Here is a 17706-nt window from a genome sequence, read left to right as displayed (position 1 = left end):
GGCAACCACTACTTTATTCACCACATAATTCCTCTCTGCATGATGCTATGCTATTTACAGACATTCTGAAGGGAGAATGGTGGCATATGCCACTTTTCCCAACATGGTGCCAGTAGAAAATACCGCCATCCCAAAAGCCATTGTGAATGACATCATGTGCTGTCTCAGTGTGCTGAGGATGAGACATGTAAGGCTACTAATCAGCATGTTCCTCCATTATTAACTGCAATAGTGATACCAGCCACCAGAGCAGAATGTCTCATGTTATACAAGAAAGCAGATGTTGCTATATGATGACATCAGCAAGGGCCTACAGTACAGCCTTATTACACTAGATAAGCTATATAGATACAACGCAATCAAGGAACACATAATTAACATGGTATTATGACAATATTCAGCTAATCAAATTTGACTATGGAATTATTCCACCAAAGACAAACAAAGACTGTTCAAAAGAGCAGGAGGCAATGCTTCCTCCTAAGTAGGAACTTTGCAGGGCTTGGAATAGCATTCAGAACTTCCAAATTATCTGTATTATAAATTATGTTTCTGTTCCTCTGAACCAGGGGGACTGCAAATGAGGAGGGGAAAAACAACACTTTTTGAGGCTGTCAAAACTGGTCAAGAATATCAGTAAATATTCTTGACCAATTAGTCCCAGTTAAAAATCATAAAATGAAAACTAGCATCAAATAAATTTCTTACCTTTGATCTTTGGCTAAATCACTGTACCTTTTTGTTTCACCTTCTCTCCCTCCCTTCCCTGTTGATCTGTCTATTATGGCTATGTTAGTTATGATGCTCTCTAACACAATCCCCCTTTGGTAGATGTGATATTTTAACTAAATAGTAACCAATTAACATATTTTTAAACACCAAGAAAAAAAGAGTGTGGTTTTTCAAGCGTAAGCCATGAAAACGAGGAATCTTGAATATTAAAGGAAGAATATCAGTTAATCCATAGGTCACAACAAGAAAAAAAGATTCAAAAGGATGTGCCCCCCCCCGCCCCGACCACCCCTTGTGGTGGAGATTCTTTTCATTCTATGTCAAGCACATCTACTTAAATTCCTGGAAGAGTCAAATGACAATGGTTACATGTGGAATACTAGTAATACATTTATTTATAATTTATTTTTCAACCATAAAACCGACAAAGCATGGTCCTGGTCTATGCAATAGGAAAAATAATAATAAAAAGTAACTTAAAAAAAATCCAAATATCACCAGTATCAAATAATACTAATTTCAAGATTACCTGAAATACAAAGAAACAACCAATGTGTCTATCTCTATAAACTTTAATTAAGAACCTTGCATTGTAAAGCAGATGATACAATATATAGTTAGTTGTGCTGACAACTGTTGGGACTGAATGTCCCAGTAAAATTTGTACAATTGTGTGCAACAATGTAAATATGGAATTAGCTAATTAATATGACTGATGAAACCTAGTTTGTCCATTATGAAGGTTAAATTAAATAAGTGTGCTTTGACTGTCCAAATTGTCATCATGCAGACATGGTCTGGTTTTGTTCATGTGTTAGCAAATTAAAAGGCATTCATGCATTTTGGCAATAGTAATAATAACAATTGTGTTTGCAGGTTTGTATAAAAATGACTGAAACGGCATAAAAACTGAACCAAATTGAAATATATCACAGAAGGCTTCCAAGGCATTAGTTCCTCTTGCATGAAGACATTTTAGTTTCTTCCAAAGAATTACACAATTCATGAAACTTAGCATGTGTAGATTTTGACATTCTTCTACATGGAAATCATCATTTTCACCTACTTTTTAAAAAAGTTTCAACAAGTAACAGTCAAAATGAAAGTAATACTGTATTACTGATATTTTTCATGAAGATTCTAGATTTTTAAAATGTAAATTCATAGTACAAAAAATCATACAAATTAATGAACAGGTGCAAATTACTGGCAGGTTTGTTCTTCCATCATGTAGACAGTATTATCATGGGCATCTACAGTATTAGTCCTAAAAAGTTCTATCTCTAAAGCAGCTAGCGAGGCTGTGTTAATAAAATATGATTCAAAGCTTATAATTCTTGAAGCATCAGACATTGCACTATTGCTTGAGCCAGCTGATTCAATATCACTTGAGTGGTGTATTCCCTCCCCACCCCCAACATTCACACCAAACTCCCAACAGACCAGGGATTCTGAAAGAAACAGAAACTTTTTTTCTTCTTCAAACAACTTACAGCACAGAAACAGTCAGAACAAAGACATTCTGTATCTCCTATGGTAATTCTGGGTTTGGAGAAAACAAACAAACAAACCTAAAACTTACAAGCAGGCAGAACAGTTGAGATCTGACTGAATTTTATTAACATATTTCTCTCTTTTGGGATCATTAAATAGGGGGAAAATCACATTAGAACTTTACAACTCTTATTTACAGCTCTAGGAAGTAGAACAATATTAATTTATTGGAAAATGTAAATCATTTTCCTAATGGTTAGCCTTCCCTAAAGTAAGGCAATATATGCATCACAAAAAAATACATCTCAGTTTTGCTATGTGCTACTTGTCTTTTTTTAAAACTTTATATTCCCTTTTTTATTCTTATAGATGATTTGAGCTTTAAGTGCCACTTTAAATACTCATTCTGTTTTAACATTGATTCTATGAAGGAATCATTTTTCAAATTTCATTGTGTCATTTTTTTTTTGGCTATTTTTAAAAAGGTAGGATGCTTATATAGTCTTGGGATTTAAATCTTTTATTTTATGCTAGATGTGGAATTGATTGAATGTGCCAATAATATTTGGACATAGTGAAATATTAGAAGTAAATTTGCTTATATAGCTATCAATATCACTTACCACAATATAAATCTCTTTGAGACTGAGAGGAATCACACTTGGCTTGACTAGCATTGTTTCTAAATCAACAAGTTGAATTAAAACATCATTATTAGATTAAGGTGCTGGAAAGTCCTTTACTGTGAATACATGTATTAATAACCCCAAATCTACCTGAAATAAAATCCATTGTTATTGAACTTGAAATCCAGTGTTCTCAGCCCACATTTTAGTCACTTCAAGAAAAAAAGCTGCACAAAAAATGGGTGCAATGTGTTTGCTTTGACTGTATCTCTAAAAATCTGAAAAGTCGTAAATGACAGGGGCCATTCAAAAATATGCAGTACACAAAACGGATAGGATAGTACGGACAGACGTAGTTACTCCTACATATACCACATACAATCAACATTTCAATCTCTATTATGTTTTCACAATTTGTTATTAAAGTTAAAGCACCTATGTGTGGTGATTTTACTTTTACTGTACAGCCTATGTTACTGGATTTTAACACTGTAACTTGCCCGATTGGACCGAATCATGCAACTGTCGCAGATCAGCACAAGTGTTTTATAAGGCATAATTGGAACAAGTTAAAAATCATTCCTCAAACTTTCAAAAGTTGAGTCGCTTGATGAAGGGGTTCCTGAATGCCTCAGTCTTTCAAGTTCATAGTTAAATCAAGAGGATAATTTGCTTGGAAATGTAATTTATTTGGCTTAGGATGGTGCCACAGGGATCAAAAAAGAAGAATTGAAATCCTCTCTGGTTGGAAGGTCCTTTGCACTAAGTCAAGGACATGTCACATCCAGCTACATTCAGAATCCCATGTAAGCAAGGATACCAACAGCAGGCAGCAATAAACCAAGACAACTTGGTGATATTCCAGCAGCAGCTCCTGGAAATTAAACATATTTTTGTTAGTTTGTTTTAAATAAAGAGGCAGCCATTATCTTAAACACTACCTGAAACTACAGGTAAAATAAACCTACTCCTTGAGATTCACTTGCTAAGGTTGATATGATTTTTTTGAATATTTGCCAGAATTGACCCAAGTCCTGGACCCAAAAGGAGAGCATGTATTTATTTTGGAAAAAAAAATGAAACATTAAAATGAAGGAGGTCCATTTGTTTCATTTGTTACTATTAAAGAAACTACTGCCAGAACTTTGTTATCTGAACTAGACTATACAGCTAGCACATAATTACAAAGCAGAACTCTCTTGGGAGATACAAGATTATCTGTGTTCCAACAACGGTTTGCCTCAGTTCACAAAGCTGTCTGGAATGTTGTATATAAACGACTGTAATTATTTTCCTGAAACTACAAGATAAAAGCCTTCACTGGAGAAAGACAATGGTTTGTCTGTGAGTTATATTCTTGGAATCTCTCAGAGCAAAACTTTTCGCTGTGTCTTATCTTTTACTGCTGTCCAGAGAAGGTAAAAAGGTAAAGGTAAAGGTTCCCCTTCACAATTTTTGTCCAGTCGTGTTCAACTCTAGGGGACAGTGCTCATCCCCGTTTCCAAGCCATAGAGCCAGCGTTTTGTCCGAAGACAATCTTCCGTGGTCACATGGCCAGTGCGACTTAGACACGGAACACTGTTACCTTCCCACCGAGGTGGTCCCTATTTATCTACTTGCATTTGAATGCTTTCGAACCGCTAGGTTGGCGGGAGCTGGGACAAAGCAACAGGAGCTAACTCCGTTGTGTGGATTCGATCTTACGACTGCTTGGTCTTCTGACCCTGCAGCACAGGCTTCTGCGGTTTAGCCCACAGCGCCACCACGTCCAGAGAAGAGACAGCATAAATTTTCTTTCCAGGAGTCTGCTAACTACAGTACTTAAAAGTGATTTATTTCACACACATCCTGACAATTAAGACAATCATTTAGACAATCATATGAATCCTCTTGACAATTAAGACAATGATTTAGGCCTTTGGTCCATGAAAAGTAAGAAACACTAATCTAGAAGGAAACTTTTACTCTTCTAGCCCAAAGGCTGAGGAATAGTCTTAGGGATTATGCATGTTTCAGTAGTTCTTATGTAAACTGCAGGGAGGATTGAAAAACACACCTTTTTCAAGAGCCATTTGGCAAAGTTCTAATGCAAGCTTAACTTCCCTTCTTTTGACAAAGCATTATATAAAACCTAAGAACACAGTAGGGATTGAAACAATGCCTGTCAAATTCTTCACTCTCACTAAGCGATCTATAAACCGAAGATGCCTCATCTCCAGCCAGACTGAGAAACAGAACCTTCATCTTCCTAAGATCTGTAATTTGCACAAAATATACCCGCCATTCTTCTCCTTAATGAAGCAAAGCATACATGCAGAAAGAGCAAGTACAGGAGGATTGACTGATTGTCAAGAAGGGCACAGAACATCCATCTAGGACTTCAAATTATTGAACAAACCAGCAGCCACCGTCATTTGGGGCAATTCTTTCAATTTGCTGCATTGTGTGAATTGCACAGTTTTGCACAAAAATGGGTGATTTTGCAGGAAACATTGTTCTTAACAATACAAAAACTCTTATTGAAAATGTAATTTTTCAACACCAGAAATGAAGGGGGAAAGCCACTCGCAATTGTTGCCATGTTCCAACATTTTAGCAATCCATGATATGGCAGGGCCTGGTGTCTGCGTGTAAAACTAACTCCCCGCTGCCACAAAACATGCCCATACCTAAAAGAAGGGATGGGGAATTAGACTGCAAACTGAGTGTAATGCTCACCGACTGATGATACAAAGAAATTACAGTGGCCCCAGCTCACACAGAGAGGGTAGACTGTAAGAACAGCTGCCTCAGAGTAATATTTTCTAATTTTTAAAATCACTCCTTCCTTCTGAAGTATTAGAGAGGACTAATTGGAAGTTGGGCCACCTGATTCTCAGCCATCAGGAAAAAAAAAATTCAGTTCAGTTTCATTCCAGGTCTGGAAGTTTTCTCTACCAGGGTCAAAATAAGGTCTATAAACAATTATAGCTGAGTGACTCCTAAATGCGATTGCCTCAGTTATGGGGTACATTTCCTCACAATCAGTTGTGATCTGCAAGAATTTATTCTGATGCCTTTCATGAAAGAGATATGATTAGCCATCCAGATGAATCAGAATTAATTTTTTTTTCTCCTTGCTGTTCTACTACTTAATTGGAAGGAAAGGGGAAGGAATCAAATGTACATTTGAAAAATAATTTAAGCTGACTGCAATACAGCATATTTTTCTTTAATATAGAATGACTGATTCTGTTGGATGCTTGTTCTGGAAGAATTTTAGTAGAATAGGAATAGCATATAGTCCACAGAAAAAATGGAGATATATACTTGAAATTTCAAATTTGTGTTTGTGTGTGTATACAACACACACACACATACACACAATTTTATTTATTATACTGTATTTTAAAATCTACATACCTGGAATTCTTGTGTTTGTGTGTATATACAACACACACACACACACACACACACACACACACACACACACACACACACACACACACACACACACACACACACACACACACACACACACACACACACAATTTTATTTATTATATTTTAAAATCTACATACCTGGAATTCTTACTTGAGCTACTTCTCCGTCTCCTCCTTCACTATGCACTCGAACCTCAACAACATATTGACCCTTAAGAGGAGCAGGAACCTCTATATAATGTTTGCCAGTTTTAAATAGTGTGCCATTGAACTGTCCATCTGGTCTATACAGCACCTTTTAAAGATAAACATAACACAGTGGAAGTGGTAAGTCTAAAGTTCAGTTCACACATACACATGCCCCATTCTAAAAATAAAATCCCCATTAAGCACTGTTGTTGTCACATGCCATCAAGTTACTTCCAACTCATGGTGATCTTATTTGATATCTAACTGCATGTGAGTGAGTTGTGTGAAAGTGGAAGAGAGAGAAAATTAGATTATAATCATATTGTTGAAAATATTGTATTAAAAACTTTTTTCTTCCTATGTAGTTTTCCAGTTTATATGATATGAGGAGAAATGTGTTGTGTTTTTATTTTAAAGACAACTTCCTGTACCAAACAAATGGTCTGAATTGTTCTGATCCAACTGATGGTGGTGGTTGTCATTTTTTAAACAAAGAAATATCCAAATCATGTGTGTTTATATTTTTAAAACTTAACAGGAGCAGAGAGATTCAAAACTCCATGTGTTTATATTTTTCTGCCTGACAAAAATGGCCTTCTCTATCTTTAATGTGGTGGTGGTGATGGCAGTATTTAAGAGATGACAGCATAGCTGATCATACAAACCCCAAATCATACTTTATTTATTATGAGGAGATTGGAGATAAATAATTATTATTACTCTCATATGCCAGCTGATTTTCTTTTCTTTTGCTGATGATGTGTTTAAATTTTTTAAAAAATGAAAAGGCTGGGCATCTTCACTACAGATTAATGAGAGTAGAGTGGGAAATCACACTCAAAATAATGAGTATTGTTTAACTTTCTATTTAAGTTTGCCATTCCCTTTACTGCACAAATCAGTGAAGGTGGTGATAGGTGGAGATCCTTACAGGCTGAGCAGTACCCAAGGCAAAGTAGCACCAACAAACTTTGCTTCCTTCTCATTGTTTCTGTCTATAAAGCATTAGTGGGAATGAGACAGACAGTGGTCAGAGATTGAGAACTACCCGGTCAACCTCCTATTCCTATCAGCAACACAAGACAGCAGAAAATGAAAGCTCCTCCCACTGATTTTCTTGCAGCACTCTTTAGATCAAAACTCCTGAAGCTTGCTTTTCCTTCCAAAAAGAGGAAATACATTAAGGATCTCTTGCCATTGCCACCTGCTCTGATCCTCAAAAGAACAGACCCCGCCCCTCTTTTTTTAGCCACTGAAAATGTGTCAGCTAAGACTCCAAGCATGCTTTAGCAATAATTGTATGAATCAACCTGAAACATAATAGATAATAGCTATGGTGGTAGCTGATTTGCACCTCTGTTTGAACAAGAAAAGGAAGAACTATGGCCAAGAAATGTGTACTTCTGTACAACTATGGATGACTCCATTGATTTTAGTTTCTTCCGATTTCCCATTTTTTCAACCTTAACTTCAGTTTATCCAGAATACTGAGAATTCAGTTCATCTAATGCTTGGCATATTTTTTAAATTTTGCATGAAAATTCATATACCTATTGTATGTATTTCTCCTAACATATACTTATTTTATGCCACTTCCAATAATATACAGGTTTTAGCAAGCAATTTGGCTTAATGTTCATCCATAGAAATTCATTCATTCTTTCTTTCTTTCTTTCTTTCTTTCTTTCTTTCTTTCTTTCTTTCTTTCTTTCTTTCTTTCTTTCACTTGTATTCCACCCCACTTAGTGACACCCACTATTCTGGGAGGTTTGCAAAATAAACAGCAAACTCCCATCCAGCCCCAAACACCACCCACATATAAACCCGAAGAATATAGTGATGACAAACTCATAAAAAATAAAACACCCCTACATTTAAAAAATTGAAAGTTCATAACAGCAGGGAATATGTTCTTGAAGGTCACTTTATAAAGTTCTCTCTTTGGTAGTTTCCTAAACATTAGGAGGATGGAGCCTGGTGCACTTTATTCCACAGAGAAAGAACCACCACTGAGAAGGCCCAATTCCTCATTGTTATTGGTTTGGTCACTCTTGGTGTGGCCTGTCATAACACTGTGGTTTCAGAGGACTGTGTAAAATAGGGAGCTGTTTTCTAGTGGAGCCATTCTGACAAATAACGAGGTCCTAAACTGTTAAGAGCTCTATTTTATACAATTTTGAAGGTAGTTCGTAATAAAAAATATTGTTAAATGGGGTCCCGTGGGTATGGGGTGCACATTAGAATTTAGTCTGTAATAAGCAATATTATTTGTATTATTTGTATTTTTCTTGTATATTTTTTTCTGTTTGTTTTGTCTTAAAAAATAAAAAATATATATTTTAAAAAAGAGCTCTATTTGGCACAGAAACTAACAAGGAGCCAGTGTAGGCAAGCAAACATTTCGACAATATAACATTTTGAATACACTTTTTGGTGTGTAAACCTGCTAGCAAATTCCCAAACATAATCATCTTTTGGTTTATATACTGGTTTGAAAGTACAAACTTTTAAAATGTGAACTAAAATAATTCTTTCCTATCTCTACCTCTATGCTATTTAATTTTCATATCTTGCACAAACTTACATTTAGATGAAAACTTCTAAGAGTTAGAAAATAGGATGTTTCTCAGACTTTACTACCATTAATAGTAAGGAGGTTTTGAAGACAGTTTCATGAACTACTGGATAGCTCAGTGATTTTGATCTCTGGCTGCAGAGCCAGAAGTGGGGAATTAAATTCCCCGCTCCGCCTACTTGACAAGGGCTGCACTGGATGATCCATAGGGTCCCTTCCAGCTCTGCAGTTCTAAGATGATGATGATGATGATTATAAGCTAGCAGGTTATTGGTCTAAAATGATGACAGCTATTTATGTGCTAGATTGTTCTTTTCTGTAGCTACTGATTTGAACTTGATCAGTAGCCTGGTGGCTGCACTGTTTTTCAATCACTAATTACCCTGATCATTAATAGAAAAGCAGAGTGAGATATCATATTAACTAAAGCTACACAATAAGGCCAAATCATTTCACTACAGATCTTACTTTATATCCTTTCACGGTGGATTCATTAGACTGTGATTTAACATGGTCCCATGTGATAACGTACTTTGAACCAGACCGTACGGCACTGATAATTCTTGGTCGTTGCCTTGGAGCTGAAAAACATGACATGGCTTTTATTCCAACCACTAATGTTAAGCCTTTCTTAACCTACAACCACATCTTGCCTTGTGTTCTCCCCCTCACCCCCACTCTTTCTCCTTCTTAAACATGCATAATTATTTTCAAAGTTGTCAGTTCTGTCCTTTAAAAAAAGACTTTGTGGCTGTTACTGATAATTGAAAAAAATCATTGCAGTATATTTTGAGTTTAACTGGAAGACGCAGAATCTAGATCTAGATCTTCCAGAAATGTAATGGTGGTCTCATAATGTTTGCATAACTTCCCATAGCTAATTGTAGACAACTCACAGCATGAAGAGGCATGTCTCCTTCATGTGCCTGGATTGTACCCAATTGTGCAACCAAGATGGGTCCTGGCACCTCATCAATTAACTGCAATCAGTTTGCACAAACCTGAACTAAACACCAACAGGATTCTATTATTTTTCTCTGTCTATATAATATGCCATGCAACTGGAAATAGAAGCATCTTTATAGTAAAGCATAGTTGTACTTTTACTCCACAAAGAACAATTTAAGATTAAGTAACTTCAAGAAGTATCGTGAATGTATAGCATTCACTATTAAAATAGCATTTGCTTATAATCCACTTTTTCAGCATCCACGGGGGAGCTTGAAAGCGATCATCTACATATATGGGATCTTGCTGTACAATGTAAAATATATATACTGTATAGAGCACAGAATAATAGATTGAAACAGACAGAATGTATAAACACGACACAAGAGAATAACAGAGTGAAAGAGATAGAATGTATCAATACATAAAATAATTCACTCACGTGCTTTTTCTGTAACAAAAACCAAAGGGGTACTGGTAGGTCCAAAGCCTGCTGTATTGAAAGCTGCCACATCTACATAGTATTGGGTGTCAGGCTTCAGGTTTTCTAGCCTTACCGAAAAATTCTGATTGCTGGCTTGTACTTTATTTGCAGCTATTTCTTTTTCATGACTGGACCAGTAACGGATCTGAAAACAAGAAGTGTGGTTACATGTGAAAAGGTAAAATGCATTTCGAACAAGCTTGCTATTTGATTACTGCCTTTTTAAAAAAGCAAATTATTCCTTGGAACAGAGATTTCAAACCTGGCTCAGATTTTGAAAGAAAATACATAAATGTTCCATTCTATTCAGAAGGCCCTTGGAATCAAGCAGCCCTGTCATGCAGATGACTGGGAACATTTGGACTGGCAAATCTTAGTTATCATAAGACTTTCAAACCAGAATCCTGAATCCAGAACCCAGAATCCTGAATCCTGAATCACAAGAAACTACAGAGGGTAATATACAGTAAACAGGCAGAAAGCTATACAAGAGAAGGAAAGACAGAAGCAATGAGGAATTTCACTCATTTAAACATTGTCTCTTTCCATTCCAAAGTTGTTTTGCCATATGTGTAAATGATGGGACTTCTTTCCATAAGTTTGAAGGAAAGAATGCTGTCCTTTGGGACTCCTTTCCTCATTAGGAGGAGGTGCTGCCATTTTGGAAGTTACTTGCTTTGTGAGGACAGGCACACCTCAGTCCAGATGAGAAAGAAAATAGCAGGAACTTCTCTCACAAACCTCACAAAAAACTACAATGTGACGCTAATGAGCAACAGCTAAAGGAATTAAAACACACTTGGACATAAAAAGATATATGGGGAAAACTTTGCCTCTGTATCTACACTAACCTATGATGGGGTGGCAGATTTGAAAGTACTGTGGTTGTGCTGGTGTTGTATTAATTAGGCGTGTCTCCTTTCTTTCTTGGTTTCAGCTAGGTCTAGGCTAGTTTTGTTTTGAATGGTATGCCCATGTGGTTTAGAATATTGGCTGCTTCATTGAGGACACAAGTGTGTGTTGCAAAAGTATTGATAATATTTTAATGTATGTTTGTTGCTTACTGACTCATTGCTCAAGAATTTTTCTTAAGTATTGGTTTTAACATTTATAGATTTGTTGTAACATTATTGCTCAACCATTTTCTGCATTGTCATTGAAATGACTGTATTTCTATTGAATCTGTATGAAGCTAGTTGCTTTAGGCTTCCTTTAGGAAGTCAAAAATAAGCCGAATGAATGGTGTGATTGGTGAATAAATACATGTATGACCACATGGCTGTGAGGCAAATCTCAAAGTGGCATCTGTCCCAGAAACATCAGATAGAGTAATTTTCTTCAGGACTGTGCAGTAATCCCTTTGAAAGAAAATATATCCAAGATCAGATAAACTGGGGCAACATTATCCTGTAACCACTCAGAGATAGTTGTTGAGGAGATCTCCTTTTCCAGGGATGTCTAAAGAAATATACAAAGGCTCCCAGTTTCACCACAGCTGCAGTTTCCACACACTCTCCGTGTAAAGGAGGGATGTCTGCAAGTGACACCATCTGCTACATGTGCAAGAACCCTGATTTTTTGAGATCCCAACTTCTGTGGAGAAACTCTATGTGTAGCAGAAGCTTTCCTCTTCAACAGCCCCTCTCTTCAGACAGCAGCAGGTAGAGCATGAGGCTAGAACCATCTCCCTGCTCCTGCTTCCAAATCAACACTCATGGATTGTCTGATTAGGACTTTAATAACTGCTGATAGATTAGGAGCTCTTTTCCCCATGCCTTATAAACCCATGATCATAAGGGGGGTTCACATGCCCTGTTATTCTTGTGTCATCTGGTCCTACTGAAGGAGGCACAGGCTTTGACAGCACATCCCATATTTATCTATGCTTCTACTGCTGTGAGAGGGGGAAAACGTGATCATTCCAGGGATGATTATTCCAGGCACCCCCTATCTGTCTTGCTAGATGGGAGGACGATTCCACCAGGGGCATCATAACTCCTAGCATTCCCATTCACACCCCTCACATTTCATGATGTTTCAGTGGGCATAGATTGAATAGATCCATGTGAATATCTTTCTAGAAATGAGTAAAACAAAGAAACAAAACAAAAATCATTTGCCCAGCAGCCTCTACTCCCATGTTGTGAAGTATGGTCAATCTAGATGCAAGGAGTCTCTTTAGCAGATGAAATAACATGCATGTTGATGTTGCTCCTTTCAGAAAGGAGAGGAGAGTCCCAAAGGACTGAAAAGCCCCTCCTGCCTTCTTCTGGAGAAGTAGCCTTTTATGCATAAATCAGTAACTATGGAATCCAGTTGGTAGTTACTATTAAAGTAGAACCATCAGTGGGATGGAACTGACTTGCCATTCAGCAGTTAGGAACTAGGAAATGGATTTAGGCCATTACATCTGTGGGTTTTGTTTTTTTTAACTTCATCATGGAACTAATTGGTATTTTTAGATAGATTAAGAAACAACAACAATAAGAACAAAAGGTGATGGAGGAAAACCCTAATTATTCGAAGGCTCTTTTGTTATTTTTAATTCACGTGAACCTTCTGAATGTGAGATCGGTTTCAACTGAGTGCAATTCAACTCTTTGCAGTGCTTTTGTATCTTATACTTGCTACTCAGCTGGCACTACTCACTTGATATACTTTACTGAACAAAAATGTATTCTTTAAAGCTTACCTCATACCCTGTAACAGCTGGATTGAGAATATGCTGCCAAGAAACAGAGGCTTCTGTAGATGATCGGACTTTTACGTTCACATTTCTAGGTTTTTCAGTAGGAGCTGAAAAATGAATGTGAGTCAGTGGTGTCATATCAAATACAGTTACTTTGAATGAGGCATATTGCAAGTAATTTAATGATTCAAAATTCTTCCCACAGTATTCCCAGTGAATGCAGAAGAAACTGTAATTAAAAACAGTGCAAAATCAAGTGTGAGATCTATATTTAAAAACAACTGCTCCCTATGCTGTGTGAATTTGCTATATCAGTAGCCATGTTGGTGCTATGTAAATGATATAGTATAAAAACCACATACAGCACATAGTTTTAAATTTACTTTCAGATGTACCTAAATACCCATAGATATATCTTGTTTTCATGATTAAATAAGATGTTAGGTTATTTGTGAACATAAAGCACACAAACCAGTCCACTGTTTATAGAAAATTGATTTGTCCAAGCAAAGATCAATGCTGTTTTGAGGATCTTTAGTAACAAGTTATAACAGACAAGCTTAGGAAACCTTTCATATACTTCATTTGCTAACTGGACATCCAATCAACTATGCATCAAAAATGTCAGTGTTCAGGGAAGAACAGTTACTTCTTTGATGAACAATGTCAAAGAAACCCAGATCATCTGGTATGGACACCATCTTTAAAAATTAGCTTTCAAGCAGCACATCACATTTATAATTTTAATGTAAAATCCACAGTTGTACAGGGATGGCCCTCATTACTTTTAATGTAATGCTCAGACAGAATAACTGACAGCAAGTTTTCACATTGTGATTATAATGAATGTGTAGCAGGCTTGGGTGCCTGAACCTTTTTACAGCATGTTATCTCTATTGGGGTAAGCTTTTCAACACAACGTTCTCTGAGTTCAGGATACGTCTCATGAACAGAAAGAATCATTGGGGTGATCTAAAGTTTTCTGCCTCTGAAGATACATGAACAGTGCAGACTGAAAGATTTGTCAAATATATTATATCAAATATTATAGCTGAGCATAGATATTAGAGAAAATACCGCACATTCAAAAGCTTCTGATAATATGCTTGCAGAGTTCACATTCATTATCTGTAACATTTACAGTGGCAATATTTTGTCATCATGAAAGACTGATCAAAAGGGGATTTACCTTATCTCTTTAGTGGACCACTAGTTTCTGAATTAAAATTTTAACACTGTATTTAAATGTTACTAAAGCAAGGCAGTCAATTGACTGAACATTTTAAACATATCTGCCACAAACATACCCACCTGAGAATGATGGTCTTTTCCTACTAATTTATTTTTACTTGTGGCTGTAAATGATTTTGTTTAAGCATTTAGGACACAACCCAGTATATGTATCATTTAGAAATTGCCAGGCACAAAAATGAAAGCGCTTCTTGGAATATTGTATGCTTAAAATGCAGGAATCACTATCCCAAAATGTGGTTATGATCTCCTATGTAGACATCTTTAAAGTGGAATTAGACACACCCAGGGAAGAGGTGGCTATCAATGGCACGGAGTTATGAAGGCTACAAATTACCTCAAAGAGAAGGGACAGTATACTTCTGAATACCAGTTGCTGGGAAACAGCAGAAGGAAAGGGCTATTGCCATCATTTTCTTGTGGACTTCCTAGAGATACCTGGATAGCTGCTCTTAAATGTGTATGTTACATTTTTATCTATTCTTAGCTCTTCCAGGAAAAGCTGACATGTAGAACTGCATACACATATAGGTTTTGTTAGAGAAGAACAGTAACTTCATTATTTCATTTCAACTATTTTCTATGTCATTTCCTTTTTTGCTGGTCAATGACTGTAATAAAACATTGATGATGATGATGATGTCATTTCAAAGTGGCTTTTGTTATATGGTAAAATGCAGGAAAAGCTGAACAAACAAGCATTCAAATATTATCTCCAACTCATTCATTCTTATCATAGACTGTAAATTATGTCATTGATATTCCCATTTTCCTTTTACGTACAGCAAAACCATGATTTGTCCTATGAATCAACAACAGTGCACAAATCTGAGTATCTACAAAAGTGATTTTAGTGCTGTGCCCTGAGGATATCATTTTACCCAAATCCTCTAGGGCAGTAGTTTCCAACCTAGGTAACAGGTTGCCCTTGGACAGCAATTCCCAGAAGCCTTCACCACCAGAGGTGCTGGCCAGAGTTTCTAGGAGTTGCAGTCCAAGAACACCTGGTTATCCATGGCTGGGAACCATTACTCTAGGGAAAGGTGAGGTTATGCTGCTATTTCTCCAGGGTAGAGTTCACTGCTAGTAACAGTATCACAGACAAATTTTGTAGAAGCAGGCACAGGGAAAGGTCAGAAGAGCAGCACCTTCCTAGGCAGCCTGGGAAACATTTTCCATTCCAAAAAGCTCCAGACGTAAGGAAGTCCTGGGGCATGTCAGCAAGAGCTTTGTTGTTGTTGTTGCTGGTTAGTTGTTTAGTCATGTCCGACTCTTCATGACCCCATGAACTAGAGCATGCCAGGCCCTCCTGTCTCCCACTGCCTCCCGGATTTGGGTCAAATTCATGTTGGTAGCCTTGATGATACTGTCCAACCATCTCATCCTCTGTCGTCCCTTTCTCCTCTTTCCTTCACACTTTCCCAACATCAGGGTCTTTTCCAGGAGTCTTCTCTTCTCGTGAGAGGGCCACAGTATTGGAGCCTCGGCTTCAGAATCTGTCCTTCCAGTGAGCACTCAGGGTTGATTTCCTTCAGGATGGATAGGTTTGTTCTCCTTGCAGTCCAGGGGACTCTCAGGAGCCTCCTCCAGCACTACAATTCAAAAGCATCAATTCTTCGGCGGTCAGCTTTCTTTAAGGTCCAGCTCTCACTTCCATACATCACTACAGGAAAAACCATAGCTTTGACTGTGTGGACTTTTGTTGGCAAGGTGATGTCTCTGCTTTTTAAAATGCTGTCAAGGTTTGTCATCGCTTTCCTCCCAATAAGCAGGTGTCTTAATTTTGTGGCTGCTGTCATCATCATCTGCAATGATCGTGGAGCCCAAGAAAGTAAAATCTGTCACTGCCTCCATATCTTCCCCTTCTATTTGCCCTTCTATTTTATGGGGCCTGTGGCTATGATCTTGGTTTTTTTGATGTTGAGCTTCAGACCATTTTTTGCACTCTCCTGTTTCACCCTCATTAAGAGGTTCTTTAATTCATCCTTTAATTGAAACTGTAGTTGTAATTTTTATGATTTTATATATTTTTATACTGTTTTGTTTTATTTTGTAAGCCGCCCCGAGTAGACATGGTCTAGAGGGGCGGGGTAAAAATCAAATAAATAAATAAATAAATAAATAAATAAATAAATCCTCACTTTCTGTCATCAGAGTGATATCATCTGCATATCTGAGGTTGTTGATATTTCTTCTGGCAATCTTAATTCTGCCTTGGGCTTCATCCAGTTCAGCCTTTTGCACGATATATTCTGCATATAAGTTGAATAAGCCAGGGAACAATATACAGCCTTGTCATACTCCTTTCCCAATTTTGAACCATTCAGTTGTTCCATATCCAGTTCTAATTGTTGCTTCCTATCCCACGTATAGGTTTCTCAGGAGATAGATAAGGTGATCAGGCACTCCGATTTCTTTAAGGACTTGCCAAGTCAAAGGCTTTTGTGTAGTCAATGAAGCAGATGTTTTTCTGGAACTCTCTGGCTTTCTCCATCATCCAGCGCATGTTAGCAATTTGGTCTCTAGTTCCTCTGCCCCTTCGAAATCCAGCTCCAGGATTTTAAGCATAACCTTGCTAGCATGTGAAATGAGTGCAATTGTATGATAATTGGAGCATTCTTTGGCACTTAAATACAGTGGAAGAAAAATTGGCAAAATGTCTGCAGTGTGTTTTTTCATATGTAAGTGGATGGAAACAAGAGAAGAAAATCACACATTTTCACAGAAAATTGCGTTATGAGAAATTGAGGTTAAACTCATGTCAACTCATCCATCTATAGCTTAATTGTTTATTCAGATGTCACCAATTTAATCTTTAATATTTGCATGATACACTGCCAGTGAATACTGCAAATAAACAATCTGCCTGAACTGGAAATATTTCTTAGAATGGCAGCAAAACCCTTCTTATCTCACAATTTCTACTCACCATCTTGGGCAGAAAAGATGATAGCAGTAAGGCTAAATGGTCCTTCCCCTTTGTTGTTAAATGCTCCCACTCTCACTTGATACTTCGATGAGGGAGGCATTGTTTCATCTTTATGGACATACCGGCTTGCATCAGCATGTGGAACTGTTACTCTTTTCCAGTCCTTTTGATCAAAAGACTTGAAGGATACCACATATCCAAAATTATTACCAAAGTGATACTCTCTTGGCAAAGGCTGCAAGGTAAAAAAAAACATGAAGATGAAATGCTTTTTAAAACAAGGTTGGAACCATAAAAAGACTAACTGTAAACTCTCCCAACATCCAGAAGGGCTTCACTCAACCCAGAAGAAGGGTCTTGTAATTC

The 17706-nt window shown here is 37.1% G+C and overlaps 1 protein-coding gene across 9 annotated transcripts in view; it reads right to left on the bottom strand.

Annotated features, from left to right (window-relative positions):
* Positions 1 to 1097: 1097 nt before the first annotated feature.
* Positions 1098 to 17706, bottom strand: part of CNTN1 (contactin 1) — a 239772-nt gene continuing 223163 nt past the window's right edge. For all 9 annotated transcript variants that reach the window (XM_078376853.1, XM_078376854.1, XM_078376852.1 and 6 more), the window contains 6 exons: positions 17341 to 17575; positions 13164 to 13267; positions 10430 to 10616; positions 9508 to 9620; positions 6414 to 6570; positions 1098 to 3726 (listed from right to left, as the gene is read on the bottom strand). In XM_078376853.1, the coding sequence (XP_078232979.1) occupies positions 3647 to 3726; positions 6414 to 6570; positions 9508 to 9620; positions 10430 to 10616; positions 13164 to 13267; positions 17341 to 17575 (876 nt within the window). In that variant the 3' untranslated portion in view covers positions 1098 to 3646. The remainder of the gene's footprint in view (positions 3727 to 6413; positions 6571 to 9507; positions 9621 to 10429; positions 10617 to 13163; positions 13268 to 17340; positions 17576 to 17706) is intronic.

This window comes from Pogona vitticeps, chromosome 5 (genome assembly GCF_051106095.1).
Source record: "Pogona vitticeps strain Pit_001003342236 chromosome 5, PviZW2.1, whole genome shotgun sequence".
Lineage (NCBI taxonomy): Eukaryota > Metazoa > Chordata > Lepidosauria > Squamata > Agamidae > Pogona > Pogona vitticeps.
This window is presented reverse-complemented; position numbering and strand designations above follow the sequence as displayed.